The 23,832-nt window shown below is 35.7% G+C and overlaps 4 protein-coding genes and 1 long non-coding RNA gene across 8 annotated transcripts in view; 3 read left to right on the forward strand and 2 right to left on the reverse strand.

Annotated features, from left to right (window-relative positions):
* Positions 1–21: 21 nt before the first annotated feature.
* On the reverse strand, positions 22–3,979 carry LOC135837713 (uncharacterized). Its single transcript, XR_010557244.1, has 2 exons — positions 3,863–3,979; positions 22–1,091 (listed from the first exon to the last, which is right to left on the reverse strand). It is a non-coding gene; the product is annotated as an uncharacterized LOC135837713 (long non-coding RNA).
* On the forward strand, positions 231–2,060 carry LOC135837712 (glyoxalase domain-containing protein 4). Its single transcript, XM_065353081.1, has 7 exons — positions 231–359; positions 443–599; positions 679–728; positions 803–1,068; positions 1,156–1,311; positions 1,443–1,618; positions 1,712–2,060. Exons 1-7 carry the CDS (start codon positions 325–327, stop codon positions 1,829–1,831), a joined length of 960 nt encoding a protein of 319 aa, XP_065209153.1. The 5' UTR covers positions 231–324; the 3' UTR covers positions 1,832–2,060.
* LOC135837711 (uncharacterized) lies at positions 2,483–5,982 on the forward strand. Of its 2 annotated transcripts, XM_065353080.1 has the most exons (4): positions 2,483–2,736; positions 2,822–3,805; positions 3,973–5,354; positions 5,434–5,652. In XM_065353080.1, the coding sequence occupies exons 2-4, from the start codon at positions 2,845–2,847 to the stop codon at positions 5,503–5,505; spliced, it is 2,415 nt and encodes an 804-aa protein (XP_065209152.1). In that variant the 5' UTR covers positions 2,483–2,736; positions 2,822–2,844; the 3' UTR covers positions 5,506–5,652. The 2 variants fall into 2 exon arrangements, with proteins under 2 accessions (XP_065209152.1, XP_065209151.1); XM_065353079.1 differs by having other exon boundaries at positions 2,514–2,736; positions 3,973–5,982.
* A 380-nt stretch (positions 5,983–6,362) lies between these two features.
* Positions 6,363–9,576, forward strand: LOC135837714 (uncharacterized). 3 transcript variants are annotated; one of them, XM_065353085.1, is made up of 4 exons: positions 6,363–6,501; positions 6,691–7,519; positions 7,672–8,681; positions 8,780–8,937. In XM_065353085.1, exons 2-4 carry the CDS (start codon positions 6,709–6,711, stop codon positions 8,801–8,803), a joined length of 1,845 nt encoding a protein of 614 aa, XP_065209157.1. In that variant the 5' UTR covers positions 6,363–6,501; positions 6,691–6,708; the 3' UTR covers positions 8,804–8,937. The 3 variants fall into 3 exon arrangements, with proteins under 3 accessions (XP_065209157.1, XP_065209155.1, XP_065209156.1); XM_065353083.1 differs by having other exon boundaries at positions 7,672–9,576; XM_065353084.1 differs by having other exon boundaries at positions 6,495–6,615; positions 7,672–9,576.
* A 646-nt stretch (positions 9,577–10,222) lies between these two features.
* The window catches only part of LOC135837715 (choline transporter-like protein 1), a 31,484-nt gene continuing 17,874 nt past the window's right edge, over positions 10,223–23,832 (reverse strand). The window contains exons 12-13 of the mRNA XM_065353086.1: positions 10,513–10,602; positions 10,223–10,364 (exon numbers count right to left, since the gene is read on the reverse strand). Coding sequence (XP_065209158.1) covers positions 10,305–10,364; positions 10,513–10,602 — 150 coding nt within the window. The 3' untranslated portion in view covers positions 10,223–10,304. The remainder of the gene's footprint in view (positions 10,365–10,512; positions 10,603–23,832) is intronic.

The following is a 23,832-nucleotide window of genomic DNA, read 5'->3' on the forward strand; positions in this document are numbered from 1 at the left end:
CGAGACGAAAAATAACGAACATTACGCTTTAACGTTTATTAACATAATAAGAATAAATAACAAAAAGCAAGGCGAGCTTTACAAAAGCTCAAAAGCTTAAAACCAGTAACTAAAATACGTTACAACTAGTAAAGTAACTTAAACAGAAACGAAACCGTATTATAACGTATTCCTACCTATTCGACTAAAAATGTATAATACCTATCGGTACAAAATCGATAGTTAGCTAAGTCGATATTTTTACGACAAAATTACAACACATCCATGAACCAGCTGATTAAAAAAATGATAACAATTGCATAAAATTTTCCAAGTGACGTAAAAATGTTATTAATCATCTCCTGGTTACACATTATTCTGTAATTATCCGCTAAATGAATACGTAAACCATCTACCGTCATCAAAATTCATAGCACCACAAAATAATTGTATAACTTTGCAGCTTCTTTATTCCTACGTCTAAGGCCTTTGAATCTTCCAATTTTTGTAATCTTCCAAATCGCACGATGAATTTAACCGGTAGAGCTTTACATTTCGTATTGAAAGTCGGTGACAGAGCCCGTACTATTAAATTCTACAAGGATGTTCTCGGAATGAAAGTAAGTATCTACCCAGTCAAATCCACATCATTTTACTCATCATAAACGTATCATACAATCTTTGTATTAATTTTAACAGATCCTTCGACACGAAGAATTCACCGAAGGCTGCGATGCGAAATGCAACGGGTAAATATCCGGCTTAGTTCCCGTTCCAAGACACACGTACTGATATCTTAAATTGACCAATATTTACTTTACAGACCGTACGATAATCGTTGGAGTAAAACCATGGTTGGATATGGAATCGAAGATACTCATTTCGTAGTCGAACTAACGTACAATTACAACGTGAATACTTACGATTTAGGCAACGATTTCTTAGGTCTGACTATAAAATCCAGCGAAGCGATAGCCAATGCGAAAAAGCACGACTGGCCGATCGAGGAAAAAGACGGTTGTGTTACTGTTAAAGCTCCCGGAGGTTATAGTTTCCAATTGTTGAACGAACCTCAACCCTCTGATAAAGGTAATGTAACCATTCTCGGACCGCTGAAACATATCAAAATATTATTAAATTTATAATACGTATTTTATTATTCGGATGTTTGAACAGATCCTGTACAAAAAGTCATCTTAGCATCTTCCAATTTACAAAAATCTATCGAATACTGGAACGGAATTTTAGGATTGAAGATATTTAACCAAGGAGAGAAATGTGTTGCTGTTGGCTTCGATGAAAATCAAGCTAAACTGGAGCTCGTTGATATAGGTAAGAAAGTTGTATTTGTAAATCTACGTAAAATATTATAGTCGTATAAATTTTTACGATTTGATAGCTCTTTGAGTAAATATAGTTCGTCAATAAAGGTATTAACTCGATAATCTTCGTTTCAATTTCAGGAGGTGAAGTTAAACATGCAACAGCCTACGGTCGTATTGCTTTCTCGGTACCGTTTAAACAGTTGAGCGATATTGATAAGAAAATCAAGGAAACTAATCAGACCATATTGACTCAGTTGATCACACTCGATACACCGGGAAAAGCTACTGTTACAGTGATCATTTTAGCTGATCCGGTAATTACGATGCGCTGCTTAGCATTTTTAAATAATATAACAATCTTTATTCCTTAATTTTAATTATTCATCGTGTGTTGAATTTAATTCTAGGACGGTCACGAAATCTGTTTCGTCGACGATGAAGGGTTCAGAGAATTATCCAAGTTCGACGCAGATTCTGATGCTGCTTTGGAGAAATATATTAAGAAAGATGCCGAACGTGTGAAATGAAGAAATTTCGAATCTTCCGCGTATTATTACGTTAAACATTATACTGATTATTTCTTTGTATTCAAATAAGACAGATGCAGTTGATCTTACTCGCATGTTTTGTGCCTATATCTTATGATTTATAATTATGTTATATGCAAGTGCAATGCCTACAATAATTTTTGTATAATTTTCTATATTGTATCAGTTTTTTTTTTTTTTTGTCAAGATAAATATTCTGAAAAACTTATTTTACTGACTTCAATTTAATTTCAATTACTTATTCAATCAAACTTTGAGATTATGAAGGCTATGGTCGTTACTCGTTAGATTAGGTGGCTCGTAATCTAGAGCACCAAAATTGACGTCATTCATGTTGCTGTCTTGTATTATTCCATTTCCTTCGAACTTCAAGAGGACTTGAGACGTACTGTGTTACATTTTTGAGGAAGATAACTAGGCTACGTATTTTATCATCGCCCTGATTGACCATATTGCACAATTGAGTATTAATACATACATAAAAACTGTGGAAATTTTTCTTTTTGAGAATTGAAATTTTTTCCTCCAAAGTGGCAATTTTAAAATTGCAAAAAACCAGAAGTACCTACCCTAAAGTAGACTCTCGAAAAATTGAGTAGAACAAGATTTCATCAAATTGACCACGTGCCAATGCTAAAAATGCATTTGAATTGCGCGCCATGACACGACTCCTCAGTTGACTGGCACTGTTGATTGGCTAGTGATAATAAACTGATAAAAGCCGGCGTCCAGGCATTGAAAAATTTTCAATATCCAAGTAAACGAAATTTTCTTAGTTTTCTATTGAGATAAACGAGTGTTTCATTTTCATTTCAATCATTGGATGTCCATAATTCTCGAATTTTTGTACCAAAAAAAGAGCTACTCGTAGACCACACCATCCTGTAAGCTATCTAACCTTCTAATACTACTTTAAAATAACCTTAATAATTATATGTCACCTAAAACCTTGTACGTATTTTTTCACAGTTGGACAAGACTCCTGAAAAAGCATGGATTGCGATTACGAAACCAGTTCAGAGGATTCCTATTCCGATTCCGAAGACAATTCAATGTCAGATAAAGATTCCGAAAGTAATTCAGAATCGGATTGCGATTCCGAAGACAATTCAAAATCAGATAGCGATTCCGAAGACAATTCAGAATCGGATTGCGATCCCGAAAAGAATTCAGAATCAACAGTAAAACACCAAAAGAAGAAAAACTTGGTTAGAAGTCAGTATTACGATGTCATGGTGAAAGTGGACGCAGATGTGTATTGTTTAAATAAACTACGACTGGCCTGGAAATCGGACTACTTCGAGAAATTATTTATCGAGTATTCTGACCGAAAAGAATGTAGTTTGATAGAGCTACCAGTAATGGATACAAATACATTCTCTGCTATCGTAGATATAATATATGGAAAGACGCTGAGTTCTGTTTTAAACCACAACAATTACATTACTTTGTTAATGGCTTTGGATTACTTTCAAATGCAGATCAATCTGAAAGCTTACGCACGTTTCATTAAAACAAATTTGACCCCGGATACGAAGATATTCAGACTATACAACTTTATTCGAGAGAATCCAAATTTGCACTGCTTGTTACCGTCAGTTCTGAAATATTTATCTGTTCATTTGAGCACAATTAAAACTACTGACGATTTTTTATCTTTACCCTTTGAGTACATCGTTCAGATAGTTTTGGGCGGAAAGAACTACAATGAAGAGGCCAAAATGCTTAAAATTAGTCAAATGTGCTCGAAATGGATTTGCTATGATTTGCAAAACAGACTTCCTCATGTAGCAAAGCTCGTAAATGCTGCTAAACGAAGATTTAATTATCTAAACGAAATAATGGATGAAGATTTCAACTCGATGTTATCTAATACTACCGGACAAGTTGATGTGGAAATGATGACAAAAATTTTCTACAAATTTTTGGTGTGCGATGGAGAAATGGATCTGGGTAGGTACTTGAATAAGTTAGGATATGTGGAAATGTAAAGCATAAAAATATACATACTTAGTTTTTACTTTTGACCGTTGAGTATGAAATTTAGCGACGATCTGATTGTAAAATGTTGATAAATTGATCGTGAAGTGTTAATAGTGTGTTTTTTTTTCTTTTTTCAGCTCGCCAGAAGTTACTGCAAGATGAAAACAACCCAGTTTCGATGCCGTCTTCTAATAAAGAAAACAAACGAAAAAAGTTGACAAAACTGTTGGAAAATGGTTATTTCCACGATATCGTCGTAACTGTCGGAGAAAAAACTTACAAACTTCATAAATTTAAGTTGAATCGAGCGTCGGGCTATTTCGCTGAAATTGCTTCCACCAAGCAGTCCAACGCAGACGCTCAATGTACAGAAGCACCCACCCAGCAGCAGCAACCGAATATAAATGAGTATGTAATTCGTGATGTTGATCAAACGACGTTTGACATAATCATCGAGTATATCTATTTCCGTGGTGAATTGCCTTTGACAACTGAAACCGTGACTCGTGTATTGAGAGCTGCCAATATTTTAAAAATGAGAAAATTATTCGATCGATGTTTACGTTGGATGCAAAATAATATTGAACGAACTTGCGCGGAAGTTTTAATCATCGACGAATGCATTTCTAGGTCGTGGATACGGAGCAATATTAAAGAAATTTTTTCGAAAATTTTGACCGAACCTGAAATAGACAACACGTCGCTAATCTTTTCAATTTCTTTCGATATGCTGGAGAGTTTACTTTTGTCATCGTCGCATTGCTGCGATAATCCGCATAAAATTGTGGACATATGTTCGAAATGGATTATGCACGATGTAGAAAATCGATATCATCTGGTACCACAAATCGCCCTTGCTATTAATCGCAATCGCAATCATTATGAAACGGATGCATCTACGAGTACGTGTTTAAACAACTGCACAGAGGAATCGATTCGCGATGAATTATGGAAAATCTTGCATTCCACTGTGTTAGTTCCTTCCACTGAGAAAAAGCCAGAAAACAGTAGGAAACGTCGTAGGAAGAAATTACACGATACACCTGTGTTTGTCGCATTGACCTGGGAAAAGTCAACAATTCATGTTTTGAACGCTGATTTAGAACAAATCGCATCATTGAGTGTTTCAAATTCGGAAAAGTCCGGTGACTCAAATTACCTTTGTGTTGCTGCCACTTTAGTGGATGATAATTTATTTATTGCTTTATCTTTGGATCAAAGGTGTTTTGTGTTTCATGTATATAACTTATCGTTGAAAAAATTTGTCTCTTTGAATAGGTACGTAGCAGTGAAAAATGTGAGTTCTTTCACTAAGTTCTGGTTGTTGAATTGTTGCGGCCAAGTTTACTGTTGTTTTGAACAAGGCCACGTATTGAAATACTCGATCGAATTAAACCGTTGGATGATGTTTTCGAAGAAGCCGGTATTTCCTGATAAAATCCCGAAACATAGTGAACAAGTATGGTTTACAAGTTACGACGATAAATTGTACAGGTTGTACCCTGAAGCAGTTTCTGAGGTACGTTATCCGCGCGCGAATTTAAAATATGCTGTGGACGAATTCAATTTTCAACAAAATGTGTGGTTGTCATTGTCAGATTTGTCATTTATACGTGACTCCTACGAGATACAAAATTTTACCATCCTCGATGATGGTAAATTTATTGTGATGGGTAGATTGAACTTCATGTCATTTAAATTTGACCGAAGACGAAATTCAAGAATGTGGCGCGAGTTTTCCCTGCCAAACAATATCATTCTTTATGATGGTTTTAAGAAATGTTATGACTTGATACGATATGAAGGCAAAGTGCTGCATGTATTCGGCAACAAACTGTATCATTGGTCCCAAAGAAATGGTACCTGGGATTTGAAGAAAGAACTTCCATCGAGAATTAAATCTGTTCCATCCAATCGTAGAAAAAATCCTGGCCCTTATAAGTGTGTTAGTGCTATTCATAAGCACAATGTTGGCACCGTTACCGTTTAATGTGATGCGTGTAATTTTGTACAGCTTCTGTTCGATTTTTGTTTTTCTTATTAACAATATTGTGACAAGACTGATGTACTTACTTAATTGTAGTTAATCATTTTTATCGTTACTCGTTCGTAAGATTTTGGAAATAAATTGTCAAAGAGATTTGCCACTTCGTAGTTTTTCTTTGGTAGGTAGGGGTACATACGAGTATGATTGGTGATGCATCTATGTACCTGACAGAAGTATAATACGTTTTTAACTGCATAAAAATGTTGCGTGTCTTATATTATGACCGGGATGACGTGGATAGATTGCACTTTTAACCTCGAATTCATCAAACATAAGATAATTTTTTGTAGTTGTTATTGCTTTTAAATCGTACATTCAATTCAATAATTATAATTCGTGTATAATTTTATAGAATCAAGAAAAATGCACCGAAATGGCCGTAATAGGTGCTTATAGTTTTTGGCTCGAGCTCAGTGCACCCCATTCGCCTGCGAGCTGACAAGACAGACTATGGTTGATTACCATGGGCAGTTTTGATTGGCTGGTGATAAAACACACACGTGGATTGAAAAAAAATAAACCGACGTTATGGTTATCAATATACAAAATTTTCATAGTATAATATCCAAGTAAAAGTAACGAAATTGAGTCTGAGTGTATGAGTTCTTCGTCAAAATAGGTAAGTGTTTCATTTTCAATCATTGGATGTCGATTACATATTCACAAATTCTGTACGAAAAACAAGAGTTACTTACTCGTTAAGTACTCCTACTCCTAAACTACACGACCCTCCGTAAGCTATCTAATGTACCTTAATAACCTTAATTCTTGGTCAATTAAAACCTTATACGTATGTATTTTTTCGCAGAAAGACTCCTGAAAAATCATGGATTGCGGTTCCGATGAAAACAACTCAGAATCAACAGTAGATCACAAAGTAAATGGGAACTTGGTTAGAAGTCAGTATTACGATGTAATGGTGAAAGTGGACGCAGATGTGTACTGTTTAGATAAACTACAACTGGCCTGGAAATCGGACTACTTTGAGAAATTATTTATCGAGTGTTCTGACCAGAAAGAATGTAGTTTGATCGAGCTACCGGTGATGGATACAAATACATTCTCTGCCATCGTAGATATAATGTATGGAAAGACACTGACGTGCTTTTTAAACCACGACAATTACATTACTTTGTTAATGGCTATGGATTACCTGCAAATGGAAATAGATCTGGAAACTTACGCAAGTTTCATTGAAAAAAATTCCTTCCTAGATACCGAGATATTTAGACTATACAACTTTGTTCGAGAGAATCCAAATTTGCAGTGCTTGTTACCGTCAGTTTTAAAATATTTATCTGTTCATTTGACGAAAATACCAGTTGATAAAGATTTTTTATCTTTACCGTTTGAGCACATCATTCAGATAATTTTGAGCGAAAAGGACTTCAATTATAAGAACAATATGCGTAAAATTAGTAAAATTTGCTCAGAATGGATTTGCTATGATTTGCAAAACAGACTTCCTCGTGCAGCAAAGCTTGTTAATGCTACGAAAAGAAGATTCAAGCATCTAAATGAAATTAAGGATGAAGAGCTCAACACGATGTTATTTAATATAGCCGGAAAAATTAATCTGGAAATGATGACAAAACTTTTCTACAAATTTTTGGTTTCGGATGGAAAAGTAAATCCGGGTAGGTACTTATTTGAAGTAACGACATGTTTTGTAAAATTTAAAATATAGAAAGTTTCGACTTTTGACAGTCGGAATATGAAATTTTGCGTCATTTTTGGTTGTAAAATGATGATAAAATAGTGTTCATTGTATTTTTTTTTCTTTTTTCAGCTCACGAAAAGTTCCTGAAAGATGAAAAAAACATAGTTTCAATCACTTCTAACAAGGAAAACGAACGAAGAAAGTTGACGAAGCTTTTAGAAAATGGTCATTTTCACGATATGGTGGTAAATGTTGGAGAAAAAACTTACAAACTTCATAGATTTATGTTGAATCCAGCATCGGGCTATTTCGCTGAAATTTCTTCCACCAAGCAGTCCAACTCAGACGCTCAATGTGCAGAAACGCCAACCCAGAGCCAGCAACCGAACGTAAATGAGTATATTGTGCTTCGTGATGTTGATCAAACAACGTTTGACATGTTCATCAAGTATATCTATTTCGGTGACGAATTGCCTTTGACATGTGAAACCGTAACCCATGTATTGAGAGCTGCCAATATTTTGAAAATGGAAAAATTATTTGATAGATGTTTAAGTTGGATACGAAGGAATATTGAACAATTTTGCGCCGAAGTTTTAATGATTGATGAATGCATTTCTACGTCTTTGATAGAGGACAATATAAAAAAAATTTTTTCCAAAATTTTAATCGAGTCTGAAATGGGCAACACGTTGCCAATCTGTTCAGTTTCTTTCGATATGCTGGAGGATTTACTTTTGTCATCGTCGCACTGCTGTGATAATCCGCATAAAATTGTAGACATATGTACGAAATGGGTTATGCATGATGTAGAAAATCGCTATCCTCTGCTACCACAAATCGCCCTTGCTATTAATCGCAGTCGCAATTTTTATGAAATCGATGTTTCTGCAGATTTAAACAACTGCTCGGAAGAATTGATTCGTGATGAAATATGGAAAAGCTTACGTTGTACTGCGTTGGTTCCTTCCGCTGAGAAACTATCGGAAAACTGCGCGAAAAAATTGCACGAGATGCCTGTGTTTGTCGCGTTGACTGCGGAAACATCAACAATTCATGTTTTGAACGCTAATTTGGAACAAATCCCTTCATTGTGTCTTTCAAATGGCAATAGTTTCGTTCATGTTGCTGCCACTATGGTAGATGATAATTTATTTATTGCGTCATCTTCGGGTTACGGGCATTTTGTATTTTACGTACTAAATCTATCTTCGAAAAACTTTGTTTCTTTGAATAGATGTGTAGATGTGAAAAATTATGAAAGTTGGTGCTCCAAGTTCTGGTTGTTGAATTGTTGCGGCCAAGTATACTGCTGCTTTCCACGAGGTCATGTATTAAAATACTCGACCGAATTGAACCGTTGGATGATATTTTCGAAGAAGCCAGTACTGAGATATGATGGTGATGTACGGTTCGCAAGTGATGGGGATAAGTTGTACAGGTTGTATGCCAAAGCAGTTTCTAAGGAACGGTACTCATCTTCAAAATTAATGTATGCTGTGGACGAATTCAATTTTCAACTAAATGCGTGGTCGTCTTTGTCGGATTTGTCATTCACACGAGGGTCTTTCGAGGTAGAAGATTTTACCATCGTTGATGATGGTAAATTTATTGTGCTGTTGAGATCAGGGTTCATGTCATTCGACCGAAGGCGAAATCCAAGAGTGTGGCGTCAGTATTCCTTTTCCCTGAGAAACATTGTTCCTTATGCGGATTTCCTGAAATGCTATGTGTTGATGCAATGTGAAGGCATCTTTATTCTTGTATTCGGCGACAAACTGTATCATTGGTCCCAAACAAATGAAACCTGGGAGTTGAAAAAACAACTCCCGTCAAGATTTGGATCTGTTCCATGCGATGATGCAGTAAATCCTGGCCCCTATATGTGTATTAGTGCTATTCATAAGAACAACGCTGTGACCGATTAATGTAATGTGATGCGTGTAACTTTGTGATTAGGTTCCTGTTCACTTTTTTTTCTTATTAACAATATTGTGAAAAGACTGTTGTAAATAATTAGGTTATTATCATTTTTATCGTTATTTATTCGTAAAATTTTGAAACTAAATTATCAAGAAGGTTTGACACTTGACACTTCGCAGTTTTTCTTTGGTACATGTGCATTGTGCATGATTTGGATGAATCTACCTGACAAAAATGTTAATTGTTGAAGTGCGCACCTGTGTGAACATGTTGCCTATCTCATATTGGCTAGGAAATAGTGAATAAACCTGCCAAGCCATAGATCACACTTATTGCTGTCTTCACAACATTATTAATCAAAAATGGAGAAAATTTCGCATCTTTTAAACGTCTCACTTTTGAAAAGTAAATAAAATTTGCGAGCGAAATTTCGTTTTAAAAATTGCAACTTTTTGCCCAAAAGTGGCCACTTTAAAAGTCAAAAATGAAATTTCACTAAATTAACCCAGAACGTCGAAAGTTAGTAGGTGTATAGTCCATTTTCCACCCGGCGAATTGGCTGGATACAGTTTCAAACCGTTTTGAAAAGCTCCGGAGCCTCCAGCAGATTTTTGAAAGATTGAAATTTCCGCTAAAGTCTAAATGAAATAGGAAAACCTAAAAAAATTCCAGTTTCTAAAAAAACACCACGAATCCTATAAGTTATAACAATTTAGAAGTTCACAAATAATCAAAAAAAAAAAAAAGAACGTTTCAAAGTAAAATTTACTTGAAAATTGAAGTACCTAGGTAGGTAGGTATAAAAATAAGAAAGCAAAAAAAAAAGATGGGTATTGAAACTAAGGAATCGTATCACCGCCGGCTTTCAGTTTCTGTAGTGTATCTTCATTTGCGAATACCTATAAAATTTAAGAAACGATTTCAAATATACTCGTATGTACAATATATGGACTTACTAGTAGTAAATACATAATTATAAATAGAATAGATGGTATCTAATTATGGTGAAATAACAATAGCTAAACGATTTTTTTTGTTTTTGCTTACCATCATATCTTCGCTCATAAAAACAGATTTCACGCCGTTATACCGTTCACAGTTTTCGCAGAAAGAAATAAACGTGGATTCTACGATCACCTATCACAAATACTAAGTATCATTTTTGAACCTTAGAATGATTGCAGAAGTTACCTACATTTTCCATGTGGTAAAATTGTAAGTAAAGGTTCGGTACCTATAGTACAGTATGACACAAAAGTAGTGCCCGGTGGCTCTTATTTCAAAGCGGAAAGAGCTAGAGAATGAATGAAGCGGCGTTGAGTCGGGGAAAATAAAGGCTTTCAAAAGCGACCTTGAACATTTTCGGCCCATGCACAGGGTGCCCACAAATTGAAAAACCGATTTGGTTAAAAAATTCAAACTGGTTTTTATTCACGCAATGTATTCTACACACTACGGCGACAAAAACGTGATATGAAATTTTTGAAACCGGTTCATTAATTTGCAACCGGCTAACAAAAATTACGCAAAAATTGTAGATAGAGAAAATAGCTTGAAACAAAAGTTGTGGGGCATGAAAAATTACACTATTCTGTTCAATCACATTTTGAAACCGGTTCATAAGTTTGCATTTAGCAACCGGTTTTTGACATTGACAATCGCCTAAAAATTGGGAATAGAGAAAAAAGTTTGATACGTAAGTTGTAGAGTGTGAAGAATTCAACCATTTTTGCTGATCAGATTTTTAAACCGGTTCATTGAATCGCAGCAAGCTATCGAAAGTTACCTCGTTGCAAGTTGATTAGCCATTTTCAAAATCTGATCAGCAAATATGGTTCAATTTTCCACGCTCCACAACTTTTGTTTCAAGCTTTTTTCTCGATCTAAAATTTTCAGGTATTTTTTGTTAACTATAGTTGCAAATTAATGAACTGGTAGCTTATTTTTACCTACTCAACGACGCTTCATTCATCTCTCTAGCTCTTCCCCCTTAGAAATAAAAGCTGCCGGCACTACTTTTGTGTCATACTGTATACCTATGTACCTATCATTTTTTGAAGGTCAATAATAATCAACTTGAAGAATACCACAATCATCATACAGGGTGCGCAGAAATATCGCGAACCCCAAAGAGTGGGTTGGGTCATTCCATGTCAACTCAACCAACGTTTTTGAGTCATGTCCTTCAATTTTGCTCAAATTTTTTTACAATATCTACCCACCCAGTAAGTAAGAAAGTCGCAATCAGTTTGGTCCCAGCTCCCTCAGGGGGCAGGTGGGGGGCTTCCATTATTTTCACATTGTCTCGAATACTCAACTTCAGCAGCCCATTCCGCCAAAACTATGATACTTTGATCAAAACTGATTTCACAATTCGAAAGGGCATTAAATTTGATATGAGGAAATATGCCTTCATCGCCTAAGCGATGATTAAATTAATCATCACCATAGGGATGATGAATAAAATAATTCCCTTAAACTGCAAGTTCGGTAATGTGTTAACTCCTACTACTGTGCTACTCCTACTATGTAGCTATAACGTAATCGCGCGCAGCAAACGCATAGAACGCATCCGATGCACCCAAAAATAGTATAAATAGAGCAACACGGACGCGAGCCAAACTAGTTGTATTTAAAATGGGCTGAACTTCCAAATAAGTTGAGCTTCCATACGATCTTGGACTCGGCGATCCGGATAGCTGGTTCTTGGTCAAAAGTGTACTTATGTAGATACGAGTAGATGAAGTCCTCTATAGGGGGTTCATCCCTTTTATTCAGTCTTCGCCCACTTTTAGTGGTTAATATGTTTCTCGTTTTCGTGATTTAAATTATCGTATACGTAATTAATCGCGTCCACACCGGATATCATCTGATTATGCTGGCCATCGGAGATAGTCCTAGAAGAATAGGTACCTCGTGTATTACATTGCTGTCGACCGGCCTAGTATTAGTGAGCCACCCTGAAAGAGACAGTAGAAGCGGACATTATGTGAGCCTTGGTGAGTAAATCTCACTACTATTTCCGAAATTGCATGCAATTTCTAGGGTATCTAATTACCCACCTTCAGTAATCCATTAACGCGCGTCGTAAGGTATAAGCTTGTGCATGTACCTATTATAGAACAACCCTATAGTTATTCTATACTTCTTTATCTTTGTACCCGTTTTAATATGCATTTGATTTTATTATGTCTAATTAACAATAAACATATTATCACTTTAGTGTAATTAATATGAGTTTTATTGGTAATTAGAGATTTTACTGTGAAGAATGAGCTGCATGACTGAAACCTCTCCGATATTTTGAGCTAACCAGGCGAGGCAATTATTCACTACCTTAGGGAATATTTCTTGACTTAATCACGTAGGTAGGAATTCTAATAAAAATCATCTATATCAATCCTGTAAGATCTCACTCTATCATATTGGCGCCTAACTTCCGCGTAATTCTCATGAAAATTGCAAAATTTTCATTCCAACTTACTAAAAAACCCACCCTTAAAAATTCAAATTTTTCATAATCTTCAAACTTTTCGATTTTTCCAAATTTTGTCAAACTCGAATTCCAAATGGTTCTCCTAAAGAACACAATTCGAGTGTAAAAACATGATTTTCCAAGATATGTTGCATGTCAAAATTGACTAATCACTTAGTCTGGCGCCTGACGTGGATGAACCTCTCTAGAAAAAATTCATACATGCCACGTATCTTCGAAAACTCATAAATTAAAAATTCTAATCTACCAAAAAATTAATTTTGATCTTTCTTGAATCCAAAAAGCTCGAAAAACGAGCATAATTCAAGCTAAAAATTACGTTTCAATGGTAAGCCTTTGACCTTTGAATCTCAAAGGCCACAGTGTATTAAAAAATAAATTCTTGAACTTTCTTGAATTCAAAAGGCTCGAAAAATGAGCATTATTCAAGCTAAAAATTACGTTCCGGATTAATCTAAATTATTACCTTCCAAAATTTTTGATTTTTTTTTGATTTTTTTTTCGTTTTGATTTTTTTTTAAATTCTTGTACCCCACTAAAAATACGTTTTTTGCCTCGAAGTCTCGTAGATAGGTCTTTAGGTAATACGATAGCTCATACTTTAGTGAGAAAAGTTTCAGTACATAATGCTTACTAACACTATGCTAAAATAATGTAGTATTTTTTTATGTACATAAAATGAATTTTTCCAAACACTCTTTCGTGCATAAATTGCGAATAGGGGCAGGGAAAAATTCTGAAATACTATTCGGTTCATGATTCGTAAAAATACAAGTCCGAATCAAAATAATAAATTCTTTTAAAAAACGAAAGTGGTTATTACTCTGTGACCTATATGGTGGGTAGGTAGCTGCGGCTATATCATACTAATCGAGAAAAAACTCCCTGCTGAGCAAGGTGTAAAACCTGACTAGTCTCAAGGGAGATAATCATCTCGAGGACCATGGTAGAATCGTGATGCTCTGGTCACTGTGTATTTACAGAGAATATCATTCATAAAATAATAACCAAAATTTCATCTACGTAAAACTCTGGCTTTGTAAAAAATTAATCTCTGACTTACATGGTGGGTAGGGGATCGCAGCTATATTGTGCCAATTGAGAAAAAACTCCTCATGAGCAAGGTGTAAAACCTGACTAGCCTCAAGGGAGACAATTATCTCAAGAATCACGGTAGAATTGCGGTACCCTAGTTGCTGTGTATCGTCAGAGAACATTAATCTTAAAATAATAAACAAAATTTCATCTAAATAAAATTTTGAGATCACAAAAATAACTAGTCTCTGTCTTACGTAATGGATAAAGGATCGCAGCTATATTGTGCCAATCAAGAGGGCTTCTCCCAATGAGCAAGATGTAAAATCTGACTAGCCTCATGGGCGATAGTCATCTTGAGAATCATAGTAGAATTGTGATACCTCATTCATTATGCACTTTTGAAAATTTTTAAAATTCAAAAAATTCTAAAAATTGCTATTCTCATAAGACTCTCATGAAGGATATTTTACTCACAGAGAATCATGGTACTCCCCATGAGCGATTGGTAAGTTTGTCTCCTAAAGTGAGTACTCTACCATCATGTGAGTCTAACTTTGAAAAATAGCAAACAAAAATTCTCAAAAAATAGCATAAAAAATTTTTAAAAAACGTCTATATAACTAAAACAGTAATAGAACAAATTTTTTCAAACACTCTCAAAATGCAAAAATTTAGAATAGGGACTAGGAAAAAACTCCAAACAAGACCATTTGACTCGTGATTTGTAACAGTACAAGTCCGAATCGAAATAGTTGAAATAGTTTTAAAAATCAATTTACTTATTTCTTGACCTAACTAACCCCTTTGTGGTGTATTTTCGGACATTTCTATGAAAGTTACGATGACGAAAATCTGAAAATACAACACAAATAAGGAAAAAATTCTTCCGAGGTTAATTTTGTTCCAAATGGAACAGATTAGCCATCTGACGAATTCGGACCTAAAATTAGGGCAAAATTGCTGTTTTCTGCCAAGTCCGAAGATGAAAATCTGACAATTTGACAGATAAATGCAAAATTACCCACAAAAAGCAAAGCATAAAACTTTGATCTTTTTATGCTCGTAACAAAAGTGTTCAAAATTCCGAAAACGTCTGTATAGTTAGGTTGAGAAAAAATTCACTCAAAATCATTCCTCCCTTATGGAGCACAATGACAACTTGAGTGAGGCCATCCAGTTTTAAAGTCATCAAAATGTTATAATTTTGATGAAAATTTCTTGGCCACTTTAATCTAGTTATTCTATGTACCTAGTAATATTTTAACAATTTGGTGAATGGGTAAAATAAGCAGTTAAGCTCATTTTATTCAAGTAGGTACCTAGAAACGAATTTGTTTCATGCTTTTTACAGACGAAAATCTGTAGAAAAATGGGATAAATTCAGTCTGTAGATAGTTCATTGATTTTCTTTGTGTAGAAAATTTTTCTCAAGTTACCAGTAAGAAAATGGTTAATAGCCTGCATGACTTGGGCTATTTGATCGAATTTTACACTGGCTACATTTTCTGTAAAAATGTATCTATCTGCTCACTCTATTTTGAATCTGTGTAAGTTCAAAATTTCGAAAATCTAGCCCAAAAAGATCGTTGCAAGACTCAAAATCTCCGATGAAAATTATTTTAAATCACAAGACAAAAAACATCTAAGTTCTCAGTAGAAAAAAGCGCGATCTTTTTCCATATAAAATGCATAGGTATCATACCTATAGAGAATCTTCTTTGTATCCAGCTCATATAGCTGCATACACGTGCCATGGCCTTACAGAGCCTTTGAAATCGAATAGGATTCTTTGTTTAAAATCTCCGAGCCGAAATATTCTCACGAAATCATAGCGCCAGTAGATAGTTATAAAAATTAATAAGCAAGAGACTCGAACATCTTTCGTTCAAGGCGTTGACATTTATTGCTTTAGCAATAAAAACTGTCACTATTTGGTCACTTTATTACACCTATTTAACCAAAACATACAGAATCTTCTCGGATACCTGAGAACACCTTTTTGATATAATAAAAATGTCATCATTTGATTACATTTTTTCTTACCTATTTTTTGGATATAATAAAAACGTCTAGATTCAACTACTTTATTACACCTACTTGCTGGAGTATAAGATACTCGGCAACGAATACGTAAACGACTACTGAATACAGCATAGATACATAAAGGCTGCCTTTATTTTCGTCGCATGTAAAAACTAACCATACTAATAGCCATGTAATCAATTGAATTAACATTTTAATGTTTTTTGCTTTTCTATACTGATCACATAGGAGACTGGAGAATATTAACATGCAATATTTCAAATATCCTGCTTGACATTTTGACAGTTTTTGACAATTTATTACCACTCAATATTTTTCTGACATTTTTACTGTTCTTATACCTACAAGTATAAGAAAACGAAAATGTACATAAATACAGTAGCTAAATACTCCGATTCATTTTTCAAAATCTATTAATTCAAGTCATTAATCTGTCAGCCTGATTGTTCTATGCATATGTACATACTAACAATAGTCAAATACTCCGATTAATTTTTTCAAAATTCAATAAATCAAGCCATTAATCTGTCAGCTTCATTGTTCAATGCTTACACATATACTAACAACCCTTAAAATAATCCAATTAACTTCTCAAATTTATTGATTCTGTCAGTTTTTATTTTTCTATACTTACAAATAAAACTAAATAGAAATCATATACTAACAATAGTTAAATAGTCCGATCCATTTTTGTGTAATTAATTCATATTTTTGATTGTTTTCTGACAGATTTATGTTTCTTACAATTCAGCCAACATACATATTTACAATATTTCTGTACCAGTAAATTACAGAAACCAGACATTAATTGCTACTATTTCTGACAAAAATATGACATCTTGACGGATTTATTGGTCAAAATAGGGATGATTCAATGTAAATCAATGAGTTTAAATGATCAAAACCATAAATTTCATCCAAAAATGAGAAAAATGAGCTTGAAATAGACTTTTATTACTCAAAGCGGAGAAATTCAGCATGAGAAAGCACATAGAGCTTAATTCTCACGATCTTTTGTGGGAAAAGGACTACAATGAAGTTCCCACCAAACCTCCAGATTTCCACTTCTCTTTTTTGTTAAAATAGGCATCCAAAAACACTATATAAACTCAAGCTATTTGATCAGTTCGACTATTCTCTGTGTGACTTTTGAACAAGTTAGACTTTCGCGTTGGACTTTCGTTCGCACTTAGTATTTCGTGATTCTATGAACACTCCTCCAGCTTTGAACACACGCAGTAGGGTGAGTAGAAAACCTTGTAAATTTTTCGAATTTTGTAAACGTGATCGGAAATGGGTGTTAAATAACATCAGTGAAATGGAACAGGAAAATAGCCAAAATTCCACTCACTCCGTCTTTAGTGATCATTCTCAGGCATATGCTAAAGAGCATGTATATGAGGATATGAGTGACTTACAAACCCCAAGTGACGAAGGGATAGGTACCCAACAGTACTCTCGCCCCTTTGAACCAGAACTTTTTAAAGATACTACCAATGAACAAGTATTTGCAATTTTTCAAAAAACTTGGGACTGGAATGAAAAAATTGATACCGAAGTGAAAAAGAATTTTGAGAATCAAAAAGATAAAATTCAAAATGCCACAAAGGTAGCATGCGAGGCAAAGGGAATTGGAATTTATGTCAACTCTAAGCTTGCTGATCTCGCGACGCAAGCTCATAACAACCTAAAAGAAGCAGGAACCTGGGTTGATGAGTTGAAAGAGAAATTAAAATCTACTCGCGTTGCTCTGATCGAAACAAATAATGCCACGAAAGGGAACACTTTGGACTTGCAACGAATTTCTGAAACAATTGACAAAATTTGTCAAGAAACTAAAAAGCGTGACGAAGGTTGTGCTCAAATTGTCGAAGAGATTAATAACATCAAAGAAAAAATCCAATATACTCCCTCGGCAGGTGGCTCAAAAGTTAAATCTCTCGCGATTGATGCAGGATCTATAAAAAGTGCAGGTATTACTTTCACAGACGACCAACTGCATTTTCCGCACAAATTCTTAGAAGAATTTGATGCGTATTTTTCGGAAACAAATGTAGCTATAAAACATAAGATTCTGGCATTTAAAGGGGTGATTGCTACAAAAACTCGTAAATCATTCCTTGAGACGGTACGAAACGTACGAAATTACCGCGAATTGAAAAGTAAATTTCTGGACTTTTACTGGGATCGCAGAGCTCAAAATGAAGCAATGAAAGCTTGCAGATATGAGTTCAACTCTGCGGAAGACCTCAAAGATATGGCGAATAAAATGGCCAGATGGGCTAAATCACTTCGAAATCATCGCCATAGAAGCGAGGATGAAATTATAGACATCCTGATAGGGAAAGCTCCAGAAAATTACCAGATTAGACTAATGCAAGAAGGACAGTCTATGGACGATTTTCTTGAAAAATTGTCCAATTTGGCTAGAATTCAATACGATCCTGAAAATGAAGTACCCGTTAGGTTCCAACGAAATTATAGACGTAAATTTGATGACCCTCCAGTACCCGCGCCTGTAAATAATACGCGATACACGAATAAGGGCACACCATCAAATGAGCAACTACTGGCGATTTATAATCTTATCTCGCAGAAGGGGATTCCAAAAAATTTTAATGAAAACTTCACCAACAATCGCCAGCCTGCTCAAAATGAAAAACCATTTACGTTTTCACCTCCAACTTCGTCGAATCTGCCTGCAACGACTTATCCTCCGAAGGATAAGCCAGAACAGAAAACGATACTTCAAAACCCCAATCAAGTAAAAAACCCAAATACGATTACGTCAAATTCAACACCCAAGCCATTCGGTATTGATAAAAATGGCAATTTGACAATTAACAGATTTAGACCAAAAACTCAATCCAACGCACCTGCGGCTGCCGTACAAGCAGTAGAATTTGATCAAGACCTAGATGAATACGTTGTAGACCAACCACCCCTAGAAGATTTAAATGATCAGGTGGCGACATGCAACATGTTGAACACAATCTTCGCAGATGCGCCGGAAGAGTTAGATTTGCAAACGATTACTGCTGCCTTGCAATTAATGACAACCTCTCCCTCCGACGATGATGAAAGCTCTGCTTTGGGAAACGAAAGCCACTAGGTAGCCGAGGGGCAACTCCTAGTGCCTTCATAGCCCCCTCAGATTCAATTTTGGAAAAATATATTTGGGTTGGTGATGGGTTGAGCCATTACATAGCGCGTGGCGAAGTAACGTTATCAAATCATTTACCTGACTATTTACGCGACCAATTAGCCCTCGAAGAATTACATCGTAGGTTGCGGAGAGCTAATTTCCCTGAAAAATCACACTTTGTAGTCTCTGCAGGTCAGTTAGAATTCAATTTTTCGCGCAAACCATATCACATCATTGAAAAACAGCTACACAACATAACCGACTTATTACTCGACAACGGTGCACAGAGCATAATCCTATTATTCCCTCTGGCAAAACCACGCACACCAGATGAATTTGATATAAAATTGTCTCGTTATGTCGACTTTAAGAACATATATGTACGTGTAGCTAACAATCCTAAGATAAAATTCTTACGTATGCCAGCTATGAGCTTTTTGGAAACAGAAACTATTCATAGTCAGGGTAAACAATACACCAGACCCAGAGTTGGTGCACGCAAAGAATTATTGCCAATGGAACAAAAATTCCACTATGTCTCTGCAATAAAACGATATTTCCCTTCAATCACGGAATACCGTGATGTCCGCAATTTGCTCATCTCAGAGATAGCACGAATCGAATCATTTAAAGAAAGAATGGCGACACTTCCCACTCAAGCAGAAGTAGAATACCTGGGAAGTGACACCAATGAAAACACAACAGAAGCTCCAATTTATCAAATTTTAACGCTCAAAAACTCAGATTTAGGCAATAGACTCAAACCAGAAAGAAAAATTAAGAACGCGATTCGCAATCTCTATAACGACCCTGCAATTCTATCAGATTCACCAACAGCTATGAGTTTGGGTGAAATATTAGTCGCAAAAATCAATGAACAACGATTCCATAAAATGATAAATAAAAAGAAAAAACAAAATATCGAGTTCATTGATGCGATAGACAACACTCCTCTCAAGAATGAGAAGCCTGACCCAGTAACCTCTTCACAACTTGTGACGCAGAAAACTAATGACCCTGCGTGTGTCATACCAGTCACAATCGGTGCCAGAAAGGTTGCGTTACAACTCGATACAGGGGCACTTCCTAATGTGCTCTCTCGTTTAATGGTCAAAACATTCCTTGAAGAGGCTCCGAATTGGGTGAAATTCATAAAACTCAAAAAACAAGTCCAACTTAGATTGGCCAATAATACGCTAATTCCATCTGCGACGCATATCATTGAACTTCAAATGATACTTGGAAATGAAATGATAAAAGTGCCATTTTACATCATTGATGCACCAGGTCAGACATTCATTTTGGGCAGAATCTCTATGGATTACTTAAAAATGAAGTTAAATGTACCCGAACGACTCGTAAAATGTAGACCAGAATTTTGTGAAAAATTCACAATACCATTCATGCACACTGATGAATTTCAAAGTGCATTGACGGTATTCTCGTTGGTTACTAATGAACAAGAACATGAAACATTTTCCGAAGATATGTCTGACACTCATCATACTATCATTGAACAAGAAATCTTTGAAGAGCGTAGATTGGCTCAACGTACTTTTAAAGAGAATTTACGAGCTGATCTAAATATGGCTCTTGAGAATGGATCAATTACATTTCAACAAGCGATCCGAGGGTTTGATAGACTACAACATTTTGCCGATATTTTTGACCTCAACCCTGGTAAATACACCGGAGAGCAGGTTAAATTCACGTTTCAAGAAGGAAACACACACCTGCAACCATGGAGAGGAGAAAAATTCCGACCTAGTAAAAAATTATTGCCGGCTTTACGCAAAGCAATAACGAAAATGCTCGCTCTCGGTATCATCAAATATTCACACTCATGCTACATTAACACCTTAGCACCTGTAGTTAAGAAAAATGGAGATATTCGTTTATGTCTCGATGCTGACGAACTCAATAAATTCCTAATCAATGTCTTAACTGAGCCAAATACAATCGCAAGCATGCTCTATGACAATGCTGGCGATAAGTTCTTTTGCACCCTCGACTTCACCGCGGGCTTTTGGCAACTCGAACTTGATTTGGAATCACGTAAATTTACTGCTTTTCAAGTTGAAGGGCAAGTGTACGAATTCACCAGGCTACCATATGGCCTGAAGATCTCATCAGGTGAGTTCGTACACATGATTAACCAAGTCATTGAAAATGAGGATGGAATTACAAAATACGTCGACGACATAAAAATATCAGGAACAACTTTTGAGGAAACTATCAAAAGACTTGAAAAAGTCTTTCACCTCATAAGAGAGCACGGTCTGAAGCTAAATCCAACAAAAACTCAATTTTTCAAAAATTGCGCTGATCATCTTGGTTTCGTAATTTCAGATAAAGGAATTGGAAAACAAAGTGAAAAAATTAGAAAACTAGAGGAATTTGAAAAGAAACACACTAAACGAGGAAAATTCTCTCTATCCAAAAAGAACGACATTTTGGCTTTAGTTGGCAATACCGGCCTCTACAGGGATTTTATTCCTGAATATTCCCAAATTGTAAACCCTATTTACCATCTTACGAAAGGTGATGTACCTGTCGAATGGACAGAAAAACAACAAAAAGCCTTTGAGACCTTGAAAGCTGAATTCAAGAAGGACTTCAAACTACAACAAGCTCCAAAGGAAGGTGATCTGTTCTTAGACACCCAACTCTCTGATGACTCGATGAACGGAGTACTATTTTATATGGTCGAGAATGACAAACGAATCATCATGTTCATCTCGATAGCATTTAAAGAGCACCAGAAAAACTTCACCTTATTTGACCGAGAAATTATGTGTTTGGTAAAATGTGTTCAAAAATTACAAATGTGGCTACATGGTCGACGAGTCCATGTCAGATCTAACCTTTTACCAATAATCAACCGATTTCGAGAAATTGCTCAAACCCACCGAAAGGCGGCTCACTGGGTAACCGTTCTAAATTGTTACGATATTATTTATGATATGAATTTTTCGAACAAGGCCCTTTATAAAATAAAGGCACCTGAATTAGAAGTTCACAATGTTGAAATTCCGGATGACTCAGATCCAACAGAGCTGGAACCATTTGAACCTCAAACTGAGCTATCGGAACCTCACTCACAAGAATTTGAGACAGGAATTGCACCCCTGGAAGTCAAATTTCTTGCCGAAAACATTCCTGAACTTCATAAACGTCTCAGAAACATCTCATCATATCAGCAGACAGACACGACGTGTAAGAAACTTATTGAAATTCTTGAGGAAAGTACCCCCCAGCGTAATAAAAAGAGCAAGAGGTCGTCCACGTAAGAATAGGGCAATTGAATCTTCGTCTCAAGAGACTATTTCGACAATCGATGATAGCCAAGACAGTCAGGATAGCCAAGATTCTGACGATGAAATATTTTTGGATGCTCCTATGACACTCCAAAGATTACCCGATAATGACCTCTCCAATGCGCAAAACTCATTGGACACCCCACCTGACTCTGTACTTCCAGAATCGCAACCTAGCGAAACTTCAAACGTTCCTAGGGCAGGGGCAAGTGCTCAAAGGCCTACCTCATTACCAACTAGGACACGATCTGAACGAGTTCTCGCTAGATTACGGACGAAACCAGCGACACACTGGAAAAAACAGCTCGAGACTAAATTCCTAAATTACGTATCTGATAGCGATCAAGAGCCTATCGCTCGTTTTTATGAGATGGTTCCTGATGAAAAATCAGACGATGAAGGAAACCAACTATGGAACACCTAATGCTTTGCAAAAAATTCACCACTTTTATCGTTGTGAACTGAAAGATGTACAAAAATTCCCTTTCCATATGTCCTGTTACATCCTTTGACCGCAACAATCACCACGTATTACAACGGAGAAGTGTACAAAAAACCCAAAATCATATGTCCTGTTACACTTTGCAGTCACCATAAAAATTCAAAAGATAAAAAATAATCTCACCAATAGCTAATTATCGCAATTAAAAATTCGCGAAATCACAAGATCTAGGTCTTGTTACATTTCTTAGTCACCCATATATTTTTTTTTGTTTGCTTTAATCACAACACACACCCAACAAGCAAAGCATTAAGAACAAGTCGGTGTAAATATTTTTTTTTCCTTTTGAGTCTTATAACCCCTTCTACTATCCTATTATGGCACGTATACTTTTACAGATAGAAAATTACAATCTAAAATTGCTTGGAAGTACACCAAAAAACACCTTATCATATGTCCTCGTGCATTTCCAAGTGAAAACATTTTCTTTTCCTCTAAATTCAAAATTATATTCGATCATTAATTCATTTTCATCCTCAGTACTTTGTCTATAAGTAAGTATTCTAAGACACTTACCAAGAACGATGTTTTTAACTCGTAATTCCGACCCTAAGTAAAATACAATCTTACATCGCTTGGAGATATGCTAAATACTCTACCCTATATCCTTGCATACTTCCAAGTAATAATGCTCCTTTAACGTAAATGTAAAAATCACTCGATTTCATTATCACAAATACACACAATAACCGATTCCTTTTTATGTTAATCGTAGTTCTAGCCCTTGGTAAAATACACCACGGATACATAGCAGGTAGACGAACCTGGAACCCAACTGTGTCATTTACGTACACAAACATCAACAACGCATCTTCACACCCCGAAT

The sequence above is a fragment of the Planococcus citri genome, chromosome 2, assembly GCF_950023065.1.
Source record: "Planococcus citri chromosome 2, ihPlaCitr1.1, whole genome shotgun sequence".
Lineage (NCBI taxonomy): Eukaryota > Metazoa > Arthropoda > Insecta > Hemiptera > Pseudococcidae > Planococcus > Planococcus citri.